Source organism: Physeter macrocephalus, chromosome 4 (genome assembly GCF_002837175.3).
Source record: "Physeter macrocephalus isolate SW-GA chromosome 4, ASM283717v5, whole genome shotgun sequence".
Lineage (NCBI taxonomy): Eukaryota > Metazoa > Chordata > Mammalia > Artiodactyla > Physeteridae > Physeter > Physeter macrocephalus.
The window spans coordinates 131691718-131714858 of NC_041217.1; the positions used below are offsets into that span (position 1 = coordinate 131691718).

Genomic DNA, 23141 nt, shown 5'->3' on the forward strand with positions numbered 1-23141 from the left:
CCTAATCACATGGGCCCTTTAAATCTGGAGATTTCACTTCTTAGAGCCTCACTGTCCTGATCTCTGAAATTAGTAGGTTGACCTACATGAATTTTAAGGAATGCCTGGAGGTCAGAGATAGAAAGTCAGAGATTAGAAGTACCATCTCTGGCTCGAGCATGAAAGGGGCCTCGTGGTAAAGAATGTGAATGGCCTCTAAAAGCTAAGAAAAGTCTCCATCTAAGAACTAACAAGGAGGGCTTCCCTGGTGGCGCAGTGGTTGAGAGTCCGCCTGCCGATTCAGAGGACGCGGGTTCGTGCCCCGGTCCGGGAAGATCCCACATGCCGCGGAGTGGCTGGTTCCGTGAGCCATGGCCGCTGAGCCTGAGCGTCCGGAGGCTGTGCTCCGCAGCGGGAGAGGCCACAACAGTGAGAGGCCCGCGTAACGCAAAAAAAAAAAAAAAAGAACCAACAAGGAAATAGACTTTAACAAGAATGAGCTTGGAAGTAGATTTTTACCCAAGGCTCCAGACAAGCAATCAGCCTGGCCAACATCTTAATTTCTGCCTCATGATATCCTAAGCAGAGAGCCCAGCCCCTCTGTGCCAGACTTCTGACCTACAGAACTGTCAGCTAATACATGGGTGTCGTTCTAAGCCATTAAATTTGTGGTAGTTTGTTACACAGCAAGAGAAAAGTAATACCTAACAAAACTTTTTGATTTGGAAAACACGATCACCAGAAACAGAACTTTTGAGTTCTTACCATGTACTGCTGTTTTGATGCATTTTATGTGTTAACTCATTTAACCTTCATAACAATTCTACGTAGTAGTTACAATTATTTTCTTCATTTTACACAGAGATTAAGCTACCTGACCAAAGTCACAAAGCTAATAAATAGCAAGCTGAGATTAAAATCCAGCCATCTGGTTTCAAAACCTACTCTTTTAACTATTATACTACAGTGTTTTCCATTTCAATAGCCTGACCCAAAGCCACAAATATCTTCTCTCATATATGCAAGCTAATATTCCCCAGATCCATCTTGGGGAAAAGTTCTACTAGGTCACAATTTACTCTTAAAGCTATTTCACAATTTTCCTCAGGGTAAAGATGCATGCAGGGTTCGAAGTTTGCTCACTCTGACTCAATCAACTTTTCATAATTATTAAGTTAGGAATATCACAGCTACATTACTCATCCCTCAAATAAATATAATGACTATAAAATGCTTTAAAATACTCATTGTGCTTGATAGTGCAGGTAGGATGGTGAATAATATGATGGAGTGTAATTCCCTCAGTACTCTTCTCTGACAGTGATTAGGGCTGCTCCTAAATCCTCTGGCTGGTAGTTTTCTGCACCTTTAAAGTTGAGCCAGTTCTCGATTAACTACGTTTCCTTTGCTTCCTTGGTGATCATGGAAACACAGGCTGAGATGGAACCTCTGTTGCCTGGGTACCTAACTGACCATAGTGAGCAGAGAGGCCCCCTTGCTGAGCCCCGGTACACCTGTAAAATGAGAAAGAAACCCTGTTTCGTTTTAAGCGACTGAGATTTGGGCTGTTAGTTAATGTTTGAAGCACTATTGAGTCTATCCTGACTCAAAGATGTTCTAAACAAGTTTATTCTATAATAATTTTTTTCCCAAAAGTCATGCTTGTACCTTAATCAGAATAGCTAAAAACTGGAAAAAACCCAAACATCCACCTTCAGGAGAATGGATCAAAAAATTGTGGTATCTTCATAGATTGGAATATTCCTCAGTAATTAAAGGAACTATTGATATATACGATGACAAGGATAAATCTCAAAAAAATTATGTAAAATGAAAGAAACCAGACACAGAATGATAGATGTTGTTTGATTCTATTTACACGAAGCTCAAGAATAGTTAAAACTAATCTATGGTGACAGAAATCAGAAGTGTTGGTTCTGCGGGGAGGGACTGACTGGAAAGGAGTGCCAGAAAACTTTCCGGGTGAATGAATTTCTTATATTTTTGTTTTGGGTGATGGCTATACAGGTGTATGTTTTGTACCATCAAAACTCAACAAACTGAACACTTAAAATCTATTGCATTGAGTATAAATCATACCCCAGTTTAAAAATGAATTCATGATTATATAATGTGTAAGACATCTATGTGCTCTTCTGGAAAGAAATCCAGTCCTAAGCAGACCTAGGTAAATGTACAGTTCCATCTGCAGTTCTACCAGTAAGATGTAAGCAAGATACTAAGCAACTTTTAAAAAATCTTACTTCTTAATCTATAAAATTAGGATAATATCTTCTAACAGAATTGAGAGATAACATAAATGTCATAACACTAAAGCATAGGAACAATAGTTAACATTTAATGTTTTATGATGTTCAGTCTCAGATGCTTACATTTTCAGGTGCTAAGTCCTCAGTTACTTTTGATTCATTCACCCATCAACTCTTATACCCAAAGAAAGCATCCAGTCTAAAGGTTTCATTCTTTTTTCTCTTTTCTTCTAGTCCAATGTCCCCATCCTAATTCATGCACTTTTCATATCATCTATACTGTGACAACAGCTTTCTCTGTGTCTCAGTCAATCCAAATCACTCCCCTCTCAATTGTGAAAACCCCTCTCTACAACCAAGCCTGCAAATGCATTCTGAATAACCCAACATCATAGAGTTCCCTCTATTGGTGTTAGTTTTGCCTGATGTATAGTTATTTATCTGCATGTCTTAGAAGTTCTTGAATAACTTCTTACTTAATTCCGTGGTCTTATATAGTATCTGAGATACAGTAGGTACTCAATAAATACTTGAATTAAATTTGTTCATGCAGTTTAGACTTAATTTTTTCCTATGTAAATCTACCCAGGTAGCATTAACTAGCTCTTGCTGTACCCACTGTCACAACAGTAATCTCTCTCTCCTCTGAATTTCTAAACTAATAACATGGCTTTTCTCAGCAACTTCTTTCTATTCTTCTAAGAATACTTCACTGCATTCTTAGAAGCACATACATGTCACATACAGGGATTTGTTGATAAAACCCTTTATGTTTCTTCCTTACCCATCAAAGTTGTAACCATAATTAAGTTGTAGTAAGAGATTTCAATAACATGTTATTTAAAGCATCAATCCAATAATCATTGACTAATTCCTTAGGATTAAATATGAGATTCTCTCTCTAATGTAATCTCTAAAAGAATGCTACAAATTGTGGTTAAAAGAAAGATTAGTGAGATATGAGGAGAACATACTTATCTTCAGGAAAGCACACTGAGCCCATGACAACAGTTTCTGAATGAGGAAAAAAAAAAAGACATCTGATATAATGGGCTGTGTGTATGTGTGTGTGTGTATTTGTAGAATTCCATAACTTTTCATTTATCAGGGTCTGAGATATCTCCAAGGAGCATTTCTCCTTCTTTTAAAAGGGAAAGTGTGTTGCATCCTAAAATTTATACGAAATAGCCAAAACATCTTGAAAATGAACAACAAAGTTGGAGGTCTCATCCTTCCTGATTTCGCAATGTACTACAATGCTATAGCAATCAAAACAATGTTGTACTAGCTTAAGAACAGACATATAGACCAATGGAATAGAACAGAAAACCGTGAAATAAACCCTCAGTGTAGGCTCAAATGATTTCAACAAGGGTGCCAAGACCATTCAATGGGGGAAAGGATGATCTTTTCAACAAATTGTACAGGGAAATCTGGATATACACATGCAAAAGAATGAAGTTGGATCCTTCCCCTATACCATATACAAAAATTAACTCAAAATAGATCAAAGACCTAAACATAAGAGCTAAAACTATAAAACTGTTAAAAGAAAACATAGGGGACAAACTTCATGACATTGGATTTGGCAATGATATCTTGGATTTGACACCAAAAGCCCAAGCAACAACAAATAGATAAATTGGACTGTATTAAAATGAAAACTTCTGTGGATCAAAGGACACAATCAACAGAGTGAAAAGGCAACCTATGGAATGGGAGAAAACTTTTGCAAATCGTATATCTGATAATGAGTTAATATCCAGAATACATAAAGAATTCCTGCCACTCAACAACAAAACAAACAACCTGATTAAAAAACAGGAAAAAGACTTGAAAAAACAACTCTCCAAAGAAGTTATACAAATGGCCAATAAACACATCAAAAAATGCTCAACATCACTAATCATCAGAGAAATGCACATCAAAACCACAACGAGATACCATCTCATACCCAATAGGATAACTACTATCAAAAAATGGAAAATAATAAGAGCTGGTGAGGTTGTAGAGAAACTGGAACCCTTGTCCACTGTTGGTAGGAATGTAATATGGTGTAGCTGCTACGGAAACCATAGTGGTTCTTCAAAAAACTGAAAATAGAATTGCCATATAATTCAGCAATTCCACTTCCGGGTATATATGGAAAAGAAATGAGAGTCTCAAATAGACATTTGTACACTCATGTTCATACTAGCATTATTCACAATAGTCAAAAGGTAGAAGCAACCGAACTGTTTCTCAACAGATGAATGGATAAACATACAATGGAATATCATTCAGTTTTAAAAAGGAAGGCAATTCTGACTCATGCTACAACATGGATGAACCTTGAAAACATTATGGTAAGTGAAATAAGCCATAACAAAAGGACAAATACTGTATGAGTCCACTTTTATGAAATACCTAGTGTAGTTAAATTCAGAGAGAGAAAGTAGAAAGATAGTTGCCAGGAGCTTGGGGGTGGAGGCAGGGAGGAGAGAATGGGGTATTATTTGACAATGGGTATAGAGTTGCAGTTCTGCAAGATGTAAAAAGTTCTGGAGATAGATGGTGGTGATGGCTGTACAACAATGTGAATATATTTAATTCTACTTTAACTGTACACTTAAAAATGGTTAATAAGGTAGATTTTATGTTATGCATATTTTACCACAATTAAAAAAATTAACTAAGACCAAAAAAAGTACAAGTGTGATGAGAATACATTTGAATTATTTAGAATATCACTTAAAACCATTTTGTCTTCAGGACTGCTCTGGTCTTACCACTTGGAAATTCACTTTCACTAAACCCATAAATCTTATTTTATGTCCACAAAACAGCATTATATCAAAAGTAGAAGTTATGTGCCTGAATTCAACCTGGAGTACTGAGTACGTTGATTTAATTTTTTGCAACCTGTTCTAAAATGATTATAACTACAATCTAGTGGCTAGCACATTGTTTAGGTGTACACATACAAAAAGCTGAATAAATGAACACATGAACACAACTAAACAGGCCTAGATAATTTTTTCTGACTCTATTATCAATAAATATAGTGATGTGAGACACTTGAAAATAAACTCTACATTTGCTATATTAATTGGAACATGACATTGAATTAACATTCAGCCAGGAAAGCTCCATGTAAATGAACCAGAAGTAACATATAAAACAAAGCAAATCATTATATCTCAGTGGGAGCAAAACTCCTTTCTGAAAAGATTCCAGGAAGTATTTCTAACTATATGAATACACTAAATAGTTTCCAGTTTCCAACTGGAAGAAACCACCAAAATAGCTAAATATGCTGAATCTGAAATAAATGTCTAGTGAGTGGAATTATGAACTCGATTTATGGCATTCCTAACAATGTCAATCACTAATTGAGGGCTGCTGGGAGTAACTCAGCATCTAGACCCACATTTTACAAAGGTGGCCCCAGGTAAGTTCTAAATAATCGTTGCCATTTGTACAGAGGAAAAGTTGACTCATAAAATATTTGGCAGTGAAGGTTGGCAGGAGAGTTAATATGGGGAGCTTTAGGACTGGATGGGATAAATGACAGCCTACCAAGTTTCGCATAGAGACTCTTTCTAGAGATAGTACAATAGACATCCACAGCCATTCTCCTCTTTACTTCGGCTGGCAAAGCCCGAATGTTGTTCAGGTATCCAGCCCTCACCAGAAGGCCATGTGCTAGGAAAGGTGACTCTTCCTGCAGGTATAAATCTGGGAAAAATCTTGCCTGATTTCTCTGAAATCATCGTGGTAATCTCATTTCAAGAGCCAATGGCAATGGAAACCTGTCATACTGGAGATGCTCAGTAGAGACTTGTTCAGAGGTCTTGTGCTCTGCTAAAGAAGTCTGAAAAGATAAAGGCTTCTCAGGATCAAGGCTAAGAGCCTACATGTGACAAGCATATGTGCAGAGAGAACTTGCTCTGGTTGCTCATGATTTGTTCAGAGAGCTCTACTTTTAGCATCCTTCCCATTCATTAGGATTCTTTGGCAGCAAGCAATAGAAATGAATTTAGGCCATCTTAAGCAAAAGGTAATTTATTAGACGGATATTGGAATCTCACAAAACATAGGCAGGCTATATGATCAGACTTGGAACAGACCAGGAACTAAGAGACTTCCAGAGGACAAGGAAGCAGGATGCAGAATGATGTCATAGCAGGAGCCTCTGATCAAGGCCCTGTGGCTCCATGAATAACCACCATATATATAAAATCACTCACATTACTTGCTTCCTGTTCTAAGCCTAAGGTATCATACTGCCCAAACTTAGGTTGCATGACCGCCCACTGGCCACACCTTGGCAGTGAAAGAGAGATCTGTCTGTTTCAGCTTCTACAGAGGGAGACAGGTAACTAGATTTACTGTTTTTACTGTTCCATCATACTATATACATTGTGTGTGTGTGTGTGTGTGTGTGTGTGTGTGTGTGTGTGTGTGTGTTTGGGGGAGAGGAGTCTATCAAAGAAAACAGGCATTCTACAGGGCAAGGTGTAAAAATACTGCAAAAAAAAAAAAAAAGGAAAAGAAAAAAAAAATCCCATCATCCCTGTGACTATCTCAACTAGTTGTTTCTGAGTGCCAAAAGAAGTGAAAAAATATAGTCATGATTCCCACAAGCTGGTATTAAGAAATAGGAGCAGCAAAGAAAAATTCAGCAATTCTATTCATGAAATAATAACAGTGGTTTTCAAAGATACTTTACAAGTCATACAAGAAAGATGGGCTTGTTTGGTAGCAGCACTTTACCTAATTGACTAAATTCATCTGAATTCGTGAATGGCCCTGTAAAATATTTGGATACTTCAGACTACCTAGCTACAACCACCCTCAAAAGAGAAAAATTTATGGTTACTGTGGATATTCAAAAGAATATGTCATAGGCTGTCAAGATGATTCCAGAAATGTATGACCCGATGGAATGATAACTGGATTAAATATACAGCTTCCCAAGGTTACCATAGTCTGTCAAAGGGAGCAATGTTTCTCATTTTGATATATAAATTCCAATGTTTTTGACAAAAGATCAAAACACAAAACACTCTAATTTCACCTTGTTCTTGAACCAAAAGTCTTATAAATTCTACTTATGAATTTAAAATTACTATTTAAAATGGATAGTACATGAAACAAGTATGGAAGAAATAAGCAAGAGTCAGCATTTCAGAGCACCTGAGAGACTTATATGGATCTACCACACAGTCCAACTAAACAAAGAAACAGAAGAGCCTTGAAACTACAGGAGAGTCTCTACTTCCTACAACTGCTAACATGGTTCAGTGCTAATGACAGGCCTCCTCCTCAAAACTTCTTGTCATATATGCCATGGATGATATTTTATTGTGCACTTGAAAAGGGGCATTGCATTCTTTAATGGTCTATGGGAGTGAGAAAGATGCTTGCTTACAGAAATCAAATCAAATGACATACATAGCTGTGTTCATCCAATCATACTTTCCTAAAGAAGGACTGCTTTTCTTCTAGAAGTAATGTTCAGGTATATTGGGCATAACATCCAATTCTAGAAATCTTTGGGTTTCTATACATACTATGACTTTTCTTACTTATCCTTCTGGTCTGAGCTTCAACGTCTTTCTCTGTGACACCCTCCCATAGGCTTCAAAGACCAGGTTAGGTGTGTCTCTTATATGTTCCTATAGTATCACAGCACTTACACCACTGGATAAGGCACTGGACTGTTTTACTCTCTGTGTCCTCTCTTAGGGCAGAGACTGTGTTCTCTGTGTCACTCACTCCACAACACTAGCACAAGTAGGCACTCTACAAATACTTGTCAAATAAATGCATGAATGTTTCTTAAGTCAAATTCATACTTGTTCCCACAATCTTTTTTCCCTCCTATTGATCAAAACTAGATGTAAAGAATCAAGAGCACAATAAGGATCTTAAAAACAGGCATCAATTTGTTTATTCAGATCGACTTACTCTGACATTCACGTTAATTTCAAATCAACATCATCTTTTAGGGACATGGCTAGAGGATAACAGGCCACACCATATTTTTAATTACAAAAACAAGGCATGTTCAATGGACACAGGAAGGTGGATCCCATGGCGAGTCCACTTTCACTTGTTAGGGCTTGACAGCTAGCACTAAATCTTTCCAAGGGGTTCAGTTTCATTTGGCCTCCTTTAGCCCCAGCAGTTTTTAACAGTACACATTTTCCACATGTAATTAAGTAATGGAGAGTGAGTTGTTATACATGACATTTAATTTTCGATAGTGGGGGAAGGTATGACAAGAGCTGCAGGCGAGATCATTAATCTTCTTGGATCCCTGCACTGCCAAATACAGCAATTCATTCTTGATCGTATTAATACAGTGTTCCTCCTGTACTGAAATTGGAGTGCTTGTGTAGAGGGGATCATGTGGAATAGGAAAACTCACAGAATTGAATGTGTGGTACACAGTAAGCCCCCAGATTGTAATATACATCTAGATGATCTAGAGTAGAATAATTTAGTATACCAGAGTCTATATGTGCCATTGGGCACAATTACATGATTACAGGATTGTCCAAAATCTAGCAATGTGTGGAGAAAAGGGCAAAAAGTGATTATGTAAGTCATATATACACAGCAGCAACTTGCTAATTTTCCTTGATGACTCACAGACCCCTTTTGTGAATTATAGATCAATTAGTATATGAATAAAGACAAGTGTTAAAAGAATATAAGGACGTGATCACACAAATGTACATCACTACAGACTAAAGACCCTAGTTAATTAAAATGTTGCCTGCAGCATATTTTAACAGCTTTCTGTGATTACTACTAATCATTCTCCCAAACCTGTGGCCAGTTCCCATTTTTATCTCAATTGTCAATAAATTTGAAAAAGAGTTGCTCAGGTATAAAAGCCAAAATTTTCCGTATAATGGAAATACACAGGGAATCAATAATTTCAACTAAGGAAGGAAATACTGCCAAATAGAAGCACTAATCAAAGAAATACAATTTATAAAAATCAGTTTTTAAAGTAACGTTATATCACACAAAGCAAGTTATGCCGTTTTAAAGAAACGTATAATTGCGACTGTTGTACTGCGATGATTTAAGTGCTAACTTCCTGAAACTTGGTAACAAATCAATATTTAATTGTTTCAGGATTTGGTTCCAAAATAGGCAAAATTAGAGTTCTTGTAACAATAGCCTGAAAGAGGTAATTTACAGGCAGAGGCTGAAAGATGTATCTAAATGAGTAATGAACTAGACAATCAGCCTGAAGAAGCGAGGATGATGTGTTGGATAGCACCTAAAATGCACAGGTTACTACACATGAATAGGACACCAATCTACCATGATACCCTTATTGGTGAAGTAAAGAGCTGATGAGCAATAAAATATTTTCTTTTTTGATTTCCTTAAGTGCTTTAAATTCCGACCCTACTTGATATTACTTACCTCAGTAAAATCTATTATAATACATTTTATTGACATAGGAATTAATTGATGTTAATTAGATTTCTCTTTATACAGTCCTCAATTAAAGAGCGTTCTACTCCTTGTTGGAGTATCAGGTCATCATTAAAAAAAGAAGACCACGGGGCTTCCCTGGTGGCGCAGTGGTTGAGAGTCCGCCTGCCGATGCAGGGGACACGGGTTCATGCCGCGGTCCGGGAAGATCCCACATGCCGCGGAGCGGCTGGGCCCGTGAGCCATGGCCGCTGAGCCTGCGCGTCCGGAGCCTGCGCTCCGCAACGGGAGAGGCCACAACAGTGAGAGGCCCGCAAAGACATTTTAGGCAGGCTGTGTCCTTGTCTCTTATTCTAACATTTACCAGAAATGGTTGTATATAATGTCTGTACCTACCTCTTCCAGTGCTTAATCATTATGATGTTAATTAAAGCATTCTAACACTGTGAATGCGCTTCACTCAAAAAATTGTCAAGATTCTGGAATTAGACAAAGTATATATGAGAAGTGGTTTTTTTTTTTAACCCCTCCTCTTCCCTTCTCCCTAACTACTTCTTTCCTTCTCTTTTACCTCTGTCCTCCCTCCCTCCCCGCCTTTTTCTGCCATCAACATCATCACCATCATCTTCATCACTATAGCAGCCACCATTGTTGAGTCCATATTGCCAGGCAATTTACATGTCTAAATACATTAGACATGTATAAATACATTATAAATATAGAGATAGCTATATTATTCCCATACTAAAGCTCAGGAAACTGACCAAGCTCACAAAGCTGGGATATCACAGAGTAGGTTTCAAGCCCAGGCAGGGTGAACTGTGGTTTCTTTTTTTAATCACTAAGCCTTAGAGTTCAGTCTTGTTTTAGAAAACAAGGTAAGAGTTCTTAGTCAAATGACTTTAGGTAAGAGTTCTTAGTCAAATGACTAGTTCCTTCCCTATGGAAACTGAAGCATTAATTAATTAATAAAATGCTGGCACACAAATTATTAGATATGTATCTATTGAATAAAACAAAAGGTTGTAAGCAGTGCATACATCTCTCTTGATACAATTCAAGCTCATTTCCCTTTCGATAGTCTGAAAGTGGATATGACTAGATTGTTCAGAATCAAGCCCACATCATTTTTCCCCCTATAAAAGAAGATATAGAAAATCTTCTTCCTAAGTTAGATTATTTGAGAAAGTAGTAGGGAGAGGGAGTAAAGTATGAGGAATTTTGTAAAATATGAGCTATATGTCTATATGTATTTTTGAATCCACAAAATAAGTCAAACTAACTTACTATGATTGTTGCCTTTGGAGAATAAATAATCTGGATTGCTCAGTAGGAGCTGAAAGGAAATTTATTCAATAAAGCTTTCTGAATGCCCACTATGTGCTAGGCACTATAATTTAATGACCATGTAAGAAAGGCTCATAATTAGATGACATATTTTGAATGTAGTTTGATCCTTCTAAATTGCTTAAAATCACTTCCAGTAAATAAGTATTCAACAGCATCCTCAATCATGCTTACACCATTAATTTCCTGAACAAATTTTTTTCTTGATTCTGATCCCTTCTGAACAATCAAAATTGAAACCACCAGACACTAAATTAATGGGAGTATATTACTATTATTAAAATTCTACCCAGCTTTCTCTTCTGTACTCTAAATAATTTCAGTTTGTTTAACCTTTCTTTCTTGAAGGAGGGGGGTTCTATTTCCCAACTACTTAATTGCATTGAATGATTTCCTTTGGATCCTACTCAATTTTCTTTTGCTCTCTTTAAAAATGGAATGACCCAGCATGAGTAATAAAGGCCCTACAAATGCTGAAGAGGTAACAGTAATGTTAATCATTAATAATGTCCCTTGCAGCAGTCGCCACCATGTGCCGAGCACTGATGTGCAGACTCTACTGAGTGCTATATAACGTCTTCTCATGGGATCCTCACACAGCTTTACACAAAGTTCTAATGTATCTGTGAGGAGGAAGGTGATCTCCGCGTCTTACTCTTCCGCCATCTTGTCCTACCTCCTACACAAAGTTCTAAAGCCTAAATGGCTTCACCTCTTTACTTATATGCACTTCTCTTGATGGACATCTTAAATTTTTGAGGGGCTGAACTTTCCTCAAGTCTGTTCATGTTTTCATCATCTAACTCTAATTTTGTAACCTCTGGCAACAGCAAGGGCCAAGAAACCCCAAAAAAGAGATTGGTGTCTGACAGAGGACTTCAAGGTGAGTAAGCCAGAGGTGGTCGTCTTAATAAATACACCAAGACAGATGAGAAGGAGGAAGGTTTCTCCCCCTAGAAGCAAGAGTAAAAACCCCTGGAAATCCAGAAAGTGTTACTGAGCAAGAGAAAAGGGCATCAATGTAGGATTTCTTCAGGAGCAAAGCAGCAACGCCTGTGAGGCTGAAGTGATGACATGGGAAGGAATATTTCAATCACCTACATTAGTGCCCATATCTGGGAATAAAACTCCCCCTTAATCCCAGCCATCACCTGGGAGTGGATGGGTCTTACTGACAGGTAACTATAGAGAAGGGGGAGAATAACAATGATCATCACCATCAAAAAGGACCAGGTAACACTTTTTCAAGCCTTTACTCCATGCTCGACACTGTGGTAAGCATTTCTAATTTTTGAAACACCACAATGAGTGAGGTAAGTGCTTTATAGGCCCCATTTTACAGATAATAACTGAGGCCCAAAGCAAAAAGAAACAGCGTGACAGTTAACATACAGGGTTAGTTACATCCCCTAAGAATAATTCAGACTCATCTGTCATTTCAGTCCAATAACAGGGAATCAAGCCTCCTCCCACTGCTGATGATGGCCACCACCAATGAGGAGTCCCAGTTCTGACTCATTTATGCCAAAAGGGCTCAGTCAGCTAGCAGATGAGGTGTGGGCAAATGTGGAGCCCCAAACGGACCACACGACTCCAGACAGCAGAGTTCACATCTCCTCCCCTCTGTATTTCTCACCAGCACTCTTAATACGAAGCTCCTAAAATTTTCCTGGGTTCTTTTTTTCCTGTGTATTCTTTGATGAAGGCATTAATGATTCAGCAAATGTACCAAATGATGGTGACAGTAGGATGAGAAGCTAGAATATTCTATTATATTTATAATGAGGATAATCAGGAAGGAAAGAATTTTTTTAATGGAAATAAAAATAACAAGCCTCATTTACCAGTTCTATCATGTGAAACGTAAATAACAAGAACACCTCACAATTGAAACAATCTATACTTTTCTTGAAGTGACAGTCACAAGAGGGAAATATATTTTTAGAATACAGTGATTTTGTTAAACAAATGAAAGATGAAATAGTCTTACACAAATTATAACATCTCAAGAGGAGATCTTAAGTTTTAGAAAACTAGATGTATCTATCCTACCTGATGAAAACAAGCTTGACCTTTGATGGGGCAGTCTTAATAATGGCAGATGCATTTTGGTGACTTCTTCCATACAGGATCTGATTGTTTATCTGTGGGGGAAAAAAATCAAATGCACTTGTAAAATTGTAATATATATATATTGTATGAAAATATATATGTATATATACATGTATACAAGTATATGTGTATGTACTTGGAATTTAAAAATGAAGTTCATTCATTTTTAATTAGGTAGATGTAGGACTCTTTAATGCTAAAAATCTTAACATTCCTCACAGTATAGATTCAAACACTAATTCTAAGCAGTTGCTAAAATCTCTTAAATTCTAATTTGAATGCAGTTAATAAGAACATACAGTTTTCGACCCTTTTGCTAAATTTGACAGCAGCAGTTGAGCTAGATGCAAAAACCTTATGATAGATATTTCATTTCCTCCTACAGCTTTTCCAGACTCCTAAAAAATGCAGAAAACAGACCAAACTGTGGTATTCATCAGAGCTCTGGAGTGTCCATTAAATATGATTCTGTAAACGTGTCAAGGTTATTACACAGCATAAATTTTGTTACTCCAGAGGATGTAAATATTACATCCCCATTTTAAGTCAAATATTAGAGCAATTGCACTGAAACATTTTACTGTACCCAATCAATGAGGCATCCACTCTTATCCAAGATGTGGCAGGATTTTTAACTTGATTGAATTCACCTAAATATGATCTAAAAACATTTATATTCTAAATTTCTTCACTCCAGATTTTCCCACTGCTAAACTATAATGATAGCCATAATCAATCTTTTATTTCAACCATTTGATAATAGCTCACAGTTTTGGCTTTTTCTCTCTTGTCTCTTCAATAAGTAATGATCTATGTCATACTGTCCCTTTTTAACTGAGGGCTTGATAATTTCTATTATTTAAGGGATAGTATAGTACACTATATAAGGGATAGTAAAAAGGAATTTATGTTTTTCTGCAATTAGCATCTAATTTGTCTGTCCTTGATGTCTCTGAACTTTTGCATTTGAAGACATCTGGAAAAGGTATCATTTTTGTCATAACAGCTATAATGAGAAAGTATTTGGAAATAAACACTTCAAAGGATGGAATGAAAATATAGTATTTTTAACTGTCTAAAATGAAGCTCATTCATCACCTCAAAGTGATAAAGTTGGTACTCATATCAAAGGCTATTGCAAAGACTAAACTTGAACCACTGCTTCACTATGCCTCTCATTTTATCAGCTTTTGTTCTTCACCAAGATAATCAATCTCCCAGAAATCCACTGATCTCCACTCTGTCATTTCTCTGAGTCTCAGTTCCTTCTTCTTTAAAAGGAATCTAAGCACCTATTTCATAAAACTATTGTGAGAATTAAATAATGTCTTTAAATTTTATTTACAGTAATCTTGATACCCAAAGGATTTTTAATTTTTATGTGTTAAAACTACTCATCTTTTCTGTTAAGGTTTCTGCCTTTTTAACATGATGTATTTAAAAATGTGCCCACCCTCCGTATGGTACTATGATGATGGATACATGCCATTATACATTTGTCCAAACCTACAGAATGTACAACACCCAGAGTGAGCACTAATGTAACTTACGGACTTTGAGTGATTACGATGGGTCAATATAGGTTCATTAGTTGTAACGAATGCACCACTCTGGAAGGGGATGTTGGTAATGAGGGAGGCTTGTGCATGTTTGGGGATAGGGGGGTCCATAGGAAATCTCTTCACCTTCCTCTCAATTTTCCTGCTCTAAAAAAAAAATCATTTTTTAAGCACCCACTCTCTAGATAACATATTTTCTCCTAATACTTTTATGGTTTTATTTTTCTTATATTTACATCTTCTTACCTAACTTAGTTATAAGGGAAATAGTTAAAGTCATGTAGTCATTAAGAGTGATGTGAAAAAGCATACTTAAGGACATAAGAAATATCAAAAATGTATTAAGTGACAAAGCCTGGCTACAACATAGTATGTCTAGCATGATCACCTTTTTTGCTAACCATAGTTTTCAATCTCTTTAATGGATAATGAACTGCAAATAAGAAAGTTTAAATCACAATTTTAAAATGAGACGATGCATGAACTATGCTTGATCCAATGCCGGCACTCAGGTAATTATTTGTGAATATCTTCTCCACTGTGCCTGCCCTCTGCTTTAAGAAAGTCTTTCCTAAACCACGACCTATCAAACCTTCTTGTCTTTGAATTCTATGGCACTAGGTTTAAAAAATTTTCTCTTATTCCATTTGCACCTCACCCACATGGTAAAGTCAATCCTTGTCAGGTGGAAAGCATCCATGCAGGCATATAACATTTATTGGACAGAGCTAAACTCCTTGAGGGCAGGAACTGGTGTCCTCTTCTTGGTATTCCCCAGCTTTCATACACAGCTTGCATACAATGGTGCTCAGTGAGGATCACTGAATCACAGAGCCCTGAACGGAAGTAACACTTCCATTAAACAACTGCTAGTATGCTTTCTCTGAGGTGGGCTCCAGCCTTCAAAGTGATTGAAGTTTAAAAAAAAAAAAAGTTTTTTTGATTAGCAAAAACTTGAGCATATAGAAAATAGAGCTGTGTCATATTTATGGATATGCCTGTCTTTTAGCTGTGATCCTCCATTTTGACAGCATAGAATCCATGGCAGTATTATTCTAAGAAGAAAAAAATCATAGCCCAAATGAAGAAAGCAAGTCATTAATTTCAATTTACCTAAGAGTAAATCTAAAGTTATAAGTCTTTCCTGGTGCTGTTTCTGAATATTCAGAGGCCCTGGCAGTAGAAAGGCGAGGCAGCTTGCTTGCTGGCAATGTTTTTTCCAGTGCCAACAACTGTGGCATTTACTGCTAAGGCAGCTGCTCCCTGCCAATGATCAGGGGTCTCTAGAGAGACTCTGCTACTCAGTGGAAAACTGGGAACAGAACAGGAAACTCAAGATAGAGTGAAACCTTATTTTACTGGATTAAATCTAAAAGGAAAAATGCAGATCTCCGGATAAAAATAATCCAAGACAAAGTCTCTTTTCTGGCTGCAGAAATGACACATTAGCAGCCCTCTGAGTTTCAGGAGAGGAAGATCTCTTTTGTGTTTTCTTAGATCTTATTGTATACAAAACAATTTCACTATTTAAACGAAAGGTATATAGCTTCCAATGACATAAGCAGGTTTTTTATATTTCTTCATCTCTAAGGAAACCCATTCCAGAGAAAATTCAGTAAGTAATTAGAAAGAATATGATGCATTTTATGCAAATTAACTTCAGACTGTCACTTTTCCTATTTCTGAGAAGGTGCTGTTTTCTGAGGGCACTATTGTTTAAACAACAGATGGAGGACGTCTTCTAAGTACAGCATAGACAGAAAGAAAGCATTTTGCACCTCCTGGAAGTTTTTCAGGTTAATTTTAATTAATAATAACTACCAGCCACTGAGTGCTTTCTCCGTGCCAAACACTCTGCAAAGCTCTTGACGCACAGGATCTCAGTTAAATCTCAGAATAACCAGGTGTTATGTACTTTCACCAGATTATGAAACTGGTACTCCAAGACCTTGAGTAATTTGCCCAAGGTGATTTAGCTATTAGTTGAAAACCCTGTTTTCCTAAGGCACACCTAGAGGTATTAACATCCGTATGGTGCACATAAAAATCAGCTGATTTCTAAAGTCATCTTTGTAAAGGTGTCTATGAAATAAACTCTGAGCTGGACACCTACCATCTTAGGTCCTGGAATTTTGAGATACACAAGTCAGAATCAAGCATTTTACCACAATGCATAGAGGCAAGACCCGATAGCTCTGTTAGGCTTTCCCTAATGCAGTATGCAGTTCTGTAAGACTGCACCTTTCCTTTTGAGCAAACAAGCTACACCCTGAACAATAATATATACTTATTTCACTTTTTTTTCATTATACAAATAGACAAAGATTGACTAACTTTTAAGTTTTTTTCTGACCCAAGCCAAAGGAAAACAGTTAAAATAGTTCATCCTTTCAGAATATGTGATCATTCAGATTATCTAGAGATTGGAAAACACATTATTATTTCCCATTTACTTCCAGTAAACTGAGAAGTAGAGAAACTAAGTGCTTGCCCAAAGTTTCTCCTTTCAAAGGCAACTCAATGATATACAGAAAAAATAATAAATTATTTAGATATATCCTTATCTTTGATACTATCTAATAATTGCAGGAAGAACTATCCTTAGTCCTGACTTGTTATTCCAACTCCCCCCAAATAGTCAATTTATTATCTTATCTGAGATGGAGCTTCCCTGGTGGCGCAGTGGTTGAGAGTCCGCCTGCCGACGCAGGGGACACGGGTTCATGCCCCGGTCCAGGAAGATCCCACACGACACGGAGCAGCTGGGCCCATGAGCCATGGCCGCTGAGCCTGTGTGTCTGGAGCCTGTGCTCCACAACGGGAGAGGCCACAACAGTGAGAGGCCCGCGTACCGCAAAAAAAAAAAAAAAAAAAATCTGAGATGTACAACTCTTCCATTAAAGGGTAATCATATACTCTCAGTCTGGGACAGTCCAGTTTATGCATGTTGTTCCCATTATTTATAGTGCTCCCTCCCAAAAGTAACCCAGGTTGGGTGATAAATAATATCTTTTCCCACATTCACCCAGCCATGACTATGGGAAGTGTATTTTATGATACTCCATCTTGATTTCCATATTGCTAAATAAGAAAGGATGTAGTAGAGACTTTGGGGATTGTTGCTAGCACACAACCACTTCCTTTACCAGGGATGGTCCCAGGGATGGTCCTTCCAACATTCCCATCACAAACGCCATCCATAATGGTTGACAGCCAAGTTAGTATTGTTTGTTGTGCCACTCCAGGCTGAAGCTGGAGGACATATGACACAGATTGGGACCATCAAGATTCTCTCTTTTTTGGGGGTTTAAAGGAGCTTTATATACTTTATATACTTTCTGTATGAAGGAGCTTTTTATACTCTTGATCTACAATTCTGGTTTTCTTATCTATGTTTGGCTTCCTCTTCTGATTACTGACAAAAAAAGGCCTTTCTGAGATCCTGCACAAGGTCAGTAACTTCTATCTCAGCTCTATGATCCCTGGTCCCTAATGACACTAATATTTTATCATGGGTAAGTTAGCTCATCTTTTCCTAAGTTCTGAATTTCCAACTGAATGAAATGTCATTCAGGAGCAACTTATAGCAGTTCTACATACTGAAGACAATAGCTCCAAATAAGAAACATCTGTATTTGGAAAACTTACGTCATATTATAATGGGTTTTCATTTTGATCCATATTTCCCCTCAAGGGTTGGTTTCTGCTACTCAGGGCAGGGGAGGAACAAAAAACAAAAAACACTTGATTTGAGGTAAACCCTCTATATTCAGGTAGCAGAGATGGAATACTTAATTGCAATATTTTATAGTTTATAGAAGAAGTAGAATTAGGTTAATTCAGCAACGATTCAGCAAAAGTAAACATATAAATCCTTTTGTTATACTACATAAACTTTCACTTTAGAAGTCCTTAATGAGATTTGTTTCAATAAAATTAATTATTCAAAAATATCATGAAGAGGTAGTTTTTCAACTACTCTTAATTTTCCATAGTTCAACTGAACATGAATATAAATTTATGCTGGAGAGCAGCTCAATTAAATCTACTCAAAAATGTACCAATTTGGAAGTAAAAGTTAATTAACTTAAGCTTGGATTAGAAATATTAATTATACAAAAATTAAAATTTAGTTCAAGCAACAGATTTGCCTGAGGTTTGAATATGTTAAAATATATTATGCTCAAAAACACACCCTTTGCCCATGCTTTTATTAAATAGGATGATTTATTATGAACAGTAATAAATTATTATTAAAAAATTGAGTTAGAATTCAGGTAACTGAAATTGCTGATGAAATATGAAAGTCCTCCCTAATTCACTTTTAAATATATTCTAAACTTTTACATTTCAAGACATTAGAATCTACAGGTTAACTTTTTTCTTAAATGAACTCTCTTACTGACTATAACACACATGTAGAGAAAAAAAAAACAAATCATAAGTGTTTATAACTTGATGGATCTTCTTACAGTTTAATTTTTAATCTAACAACTCCAAGGACTTCCCTGGTGGTGCAGTGGTTAAGAATCCTCCTGCCAATGCAGGGGACATGGTTTCGAGCCCTGGTCTGGGAAGCTCCCACATGCCATGGAGCAACTAAGCCCATGCACCACAACTACTGAGCCTGCGCTCTAGAGCCTGCGACCCACAACTACTGAGCCCACGCCCCTAGAGCCCGTGCTCCACAACAAGAGAAGCCACCACAATGAGAAGCCACAATGAGAAGCCCGCGCACCTCAACGAACAGTAGCCCCCACTCACCGCAACTAGAGAAAGCCCACGAGCAGCAACAAAGACCCAACTCAACCAAAAAAAAAAAAAATTTAATTACAATTCCACTTCTAAGAATTTATCCTAAAAAGATTAAAAATCAAGGTGTCAAAATGCCTATTGTAGCTATAACTTATAATGGAAAAAAATAGAAAACACTATACATTCATCAACAAAAGGTTTATTATAGTTGTCTTCATACATCGATAAATGGAAAACTGTGCCATTAAAAGGTGAAGGAGGATGATATAGATCTAAATCCATTGCCATAAAAAGATGACATTATTCAGTGGAAAAAGTAAGTGAGGAAATACCATGTAATCTATTTATCACATTGTTTTCATTTATGTAAAAGTTTCTGAGTCTAAAGAAAGCTCTATGCGTATCTCTACTAAATATCAACAATGATGGTATCTTTGGTGGGATTTAAGGTGATTTCCAGTTTGTTTTTTTATACTGATATTTTATAAACTACTTTGTAACAATACCATTTATAAATGCTCACAACATACAAGGCATATACACTACACACAAACATACACATATGCCTTAAATACATTATTTAACACAAATCAGTAGAGGAATGCATTATTATCTCATTATACAGATGGAGAAATTGGGGATTAATGAGTTTAAGGAATTTGACCAATATATTTAGAGCCAGTATTTATAACCAAATCTGTTTAAGTCCAAAAGCCTGTCCTATTAATAATTAGAAACCATTATTAAGGATATGGGGATGTAGGGGGAAAGCCATAGGGTAAGTAACTTATTTTTAATCCTATGCAATTTTAAATCCAATTAACAGGGCTTCACAAAATAGAATCCCCAGACGAAGAAATAGTCCAATAAAAGTATAATAGCTATGTGTTACATCTATCAATTTATTCACTTATTCAGCAGTCATTGTGCAACTGATGAGGAAACAGGAATTTTCATTACCATCATCACCACAGCTGCCATGTATTGAGCACCAACTATGTTCCAGATACCCATTCTCTGAAAGTCACTTTACTGGTATTACTTTTATTTAGTCAGATTTGGTTCCCGCACTCAAGCACCTGGAACTCTAATAAGTGACACAGTCTTGGAAACAAATAACTGCATTGCTGTATGATGGATGTAGGCATAAAGCAAGAGGTGATCATCTCTTCTTGGAGATGCATGGGTGGATCTTGAGGAATAGACAGAAGCTTAGCAGGCAGAGAGTTAACTGAGTGGCAGGAAGGGCACCAGGACTGGGGAAAAGTTATTTTCATATATGAAAAGATATGTACAGAGCAACAGCCAGCTCTACCCACCACCAGTCCCTCCCATCAAGAAACTTGTACAAGACTCTTAGACAGCCTCATCCACCAGAGGTCAGACAGCAGAAGCAAGAAGAACTACAATCTTGCAGCCTATGGAACAGAAACCACATTCAGAAAAGGACAGACAAGATGAAAAGGCAGAGGGCTATGTACCAGATGAAGGAACAAGATAAAACCCCAGAAAAACAACTAAATGAAGTGGAAATAGGCAACTTTCCAGAAAAAGAATTCAGAATAACGATAGTGAAGATGATCCAGGACCTCAGAAAAAGAATGGAGACAAAGATCAAGAAGATGCAAAAAAAGTTTAACAAAGACCTAGAAGAATTAAAGAACAAACAAACAGAGATGAACAATACAATAACTGAAATGAAAACTACACTAGAAGGAATCAATAGCAGAATAACTGAGGCAGAAGGACAGATAAATGACCTGGAAGACAGAATGGTGGAATTCACTGCTGCAGAACAGAATGAAGAAAAAAGAATGAAAAGAAATGAAGACAGCCTAACAGACCTCTCAGACAACATTAAATGCAAAAACATTTGCAATATAGTGGTCCCAGAAGGAGAAGAGAGAGAAAAAGGACCCAAGAAAATATTGAAAACTTCCCTAACATGGGAAAGGAAATAGCCACCCAAGTCCAGGAAGCGTAGAGAGTCCCATACAGGATAAACCCAAGAAGAAACATGCTGAGACACACAGTAATCAAACTGGCAAAAATTAAAGACAAAGAAAAATTATTGAAAGCAGCAAGGGAAAAATGACAAGTAACATACAAGGGAACTCCCATAAGGTTAACAGCTGATTTCTCAGCAGAAACTCTACAAGCCAGAAGGGAGTGGCATGATATACTGAAAGTGATGAAAAGGAAGAACCTACAACCAAGCTTACTCTACACAGCAAGGATCTCATTCAGATTCGATGGAGAAATCTAAAGCTTTACAGACAAGTAAAAGCTAAGAGAATTCAGCACCACCAAACCAGCTCGACAAAAAATGCTAAAAGAACTTCTCTAAGTGGGAAACCCAAGAGAAGAAAAGGACCTAAAAAAAAACCCAAAACAATTAAGAAAATGGTAACAGGAACATACATATTGATAATTACCTTAAACATGAATGGATTAAATGCTCCAACCAAAAGACAGGCTTGCTGAATGGATACAAAAACAAGACCCATATATATGCTATCTACAAAAGACCCACTTCAGACCTAGGGACACATACAGACTGAAAGTGAGGGGATGGAAAAATATATTCCATGCAAATGGAAATCAAAAGAAAGATGGAGTAGCAATATTCATATCAGATAAAATAGACTTTAAAATAAAGAATGTTACAAGAGACAAGGAAGGACACTACACAATGATCAAGGATAAATATATATGCACCCAACATAGGAGCACCTCAATACATAAGGCAACTGCTAACAGCTCTAAAAGAGGGAATCGACAGTAACACAATGACAGTGGGGGACTGTAACACCTCACTTACACCAATGGACAGATCATCCAAACAGAAAATTACTAAGGAAACAGAAGCTTTAAATGACATAATAGACCAGATAGATTTAATTGATATTTATAAGACATCCCATCCAAAACCAGCAGATTACACTTTCTTCTCAAGTGTGCACAGAACATTCTGCAGGATAGATGACATTTTGGGTTCCAAATCAAGCCTCAGTAAATTTAAGAAAATTGAAATCGTATCAAGAATCTTTTCTGACCACAACGCTATGAGATTAGAAATCAACCACAGGGAAAAAAAAGTAAAAAACACAAACACATGGAGGCTAAACAATACGTTACTAAATAACCAAGAGATCATGGAAGAAATCAGAGAGGAAATCAAAAAATACCTAGAGGCAAATGACAATGAAAATATGTTGATCCAAAACCTATGGGATGCAGCAAAAGCAGGTCTAAGAGGGAAGTTTAGAGCTATAAAAGCCTACCTCAAGAAACAAGAAAAATCTCAAGTAAACAATCTAACCTTACACTTAAAGGAACTAGAGAAAGAAGAACAAACAAAAACCTAAGTTAGCAGAAGGAAAGAAATCATAAACATCAGAGCAGAAATAAATGAAATAGAAACAAAGAAAACAATAGGAAAGATCAATAAAACTAAAAGCCGGTTCTTTGAGAAGATAAACAAAATTGATAAACCATTAGCCAGACTCATCACGAAAAAGACGGAGAGGACTCAAATCAATAAAATTGGAAATGATAAAGGAGAAGTTACAACAGACACCGCAGAAATACAAAGCATCCTAAGACTACTACAAGCAACTCTATGCCAATAAAATGGACAACCTGGAAGAAATGGACAAATTCTTAGAAAGGTATA

At 36.8% G+C, this 23141-nt stretch overlaps 1 protein-coding gene across 14 annotated transcripts in view; it reads right to left on the minus strand.

Moving 5' to 3' along the window:
- PATJ (PATJ crumbs cell polarity complex component) overlaps positions 1-23141 on the minus strand; it is a 363430-nt gene that overhangs the window by 114090 nt on the left and 226199 nt on the right. For all 14 annotated transcript variants that reach the window (XR_008617259.1, XR_008617260.1, XM_028489331.1 and 11 more), the window contains one exon: positions 13092-13183. Coding sequence is in view for 12 of the 14 variants with exons in the window: in XM_028489331.1 (XP_028345132.1) it covers positions 13092-13183 (92 nt within the window). In the remaining 2 variants the exon portion in view is untranslated. The remainder of the gene's footprint in view (positions 1-13091; positions 13184-23141) is intronic.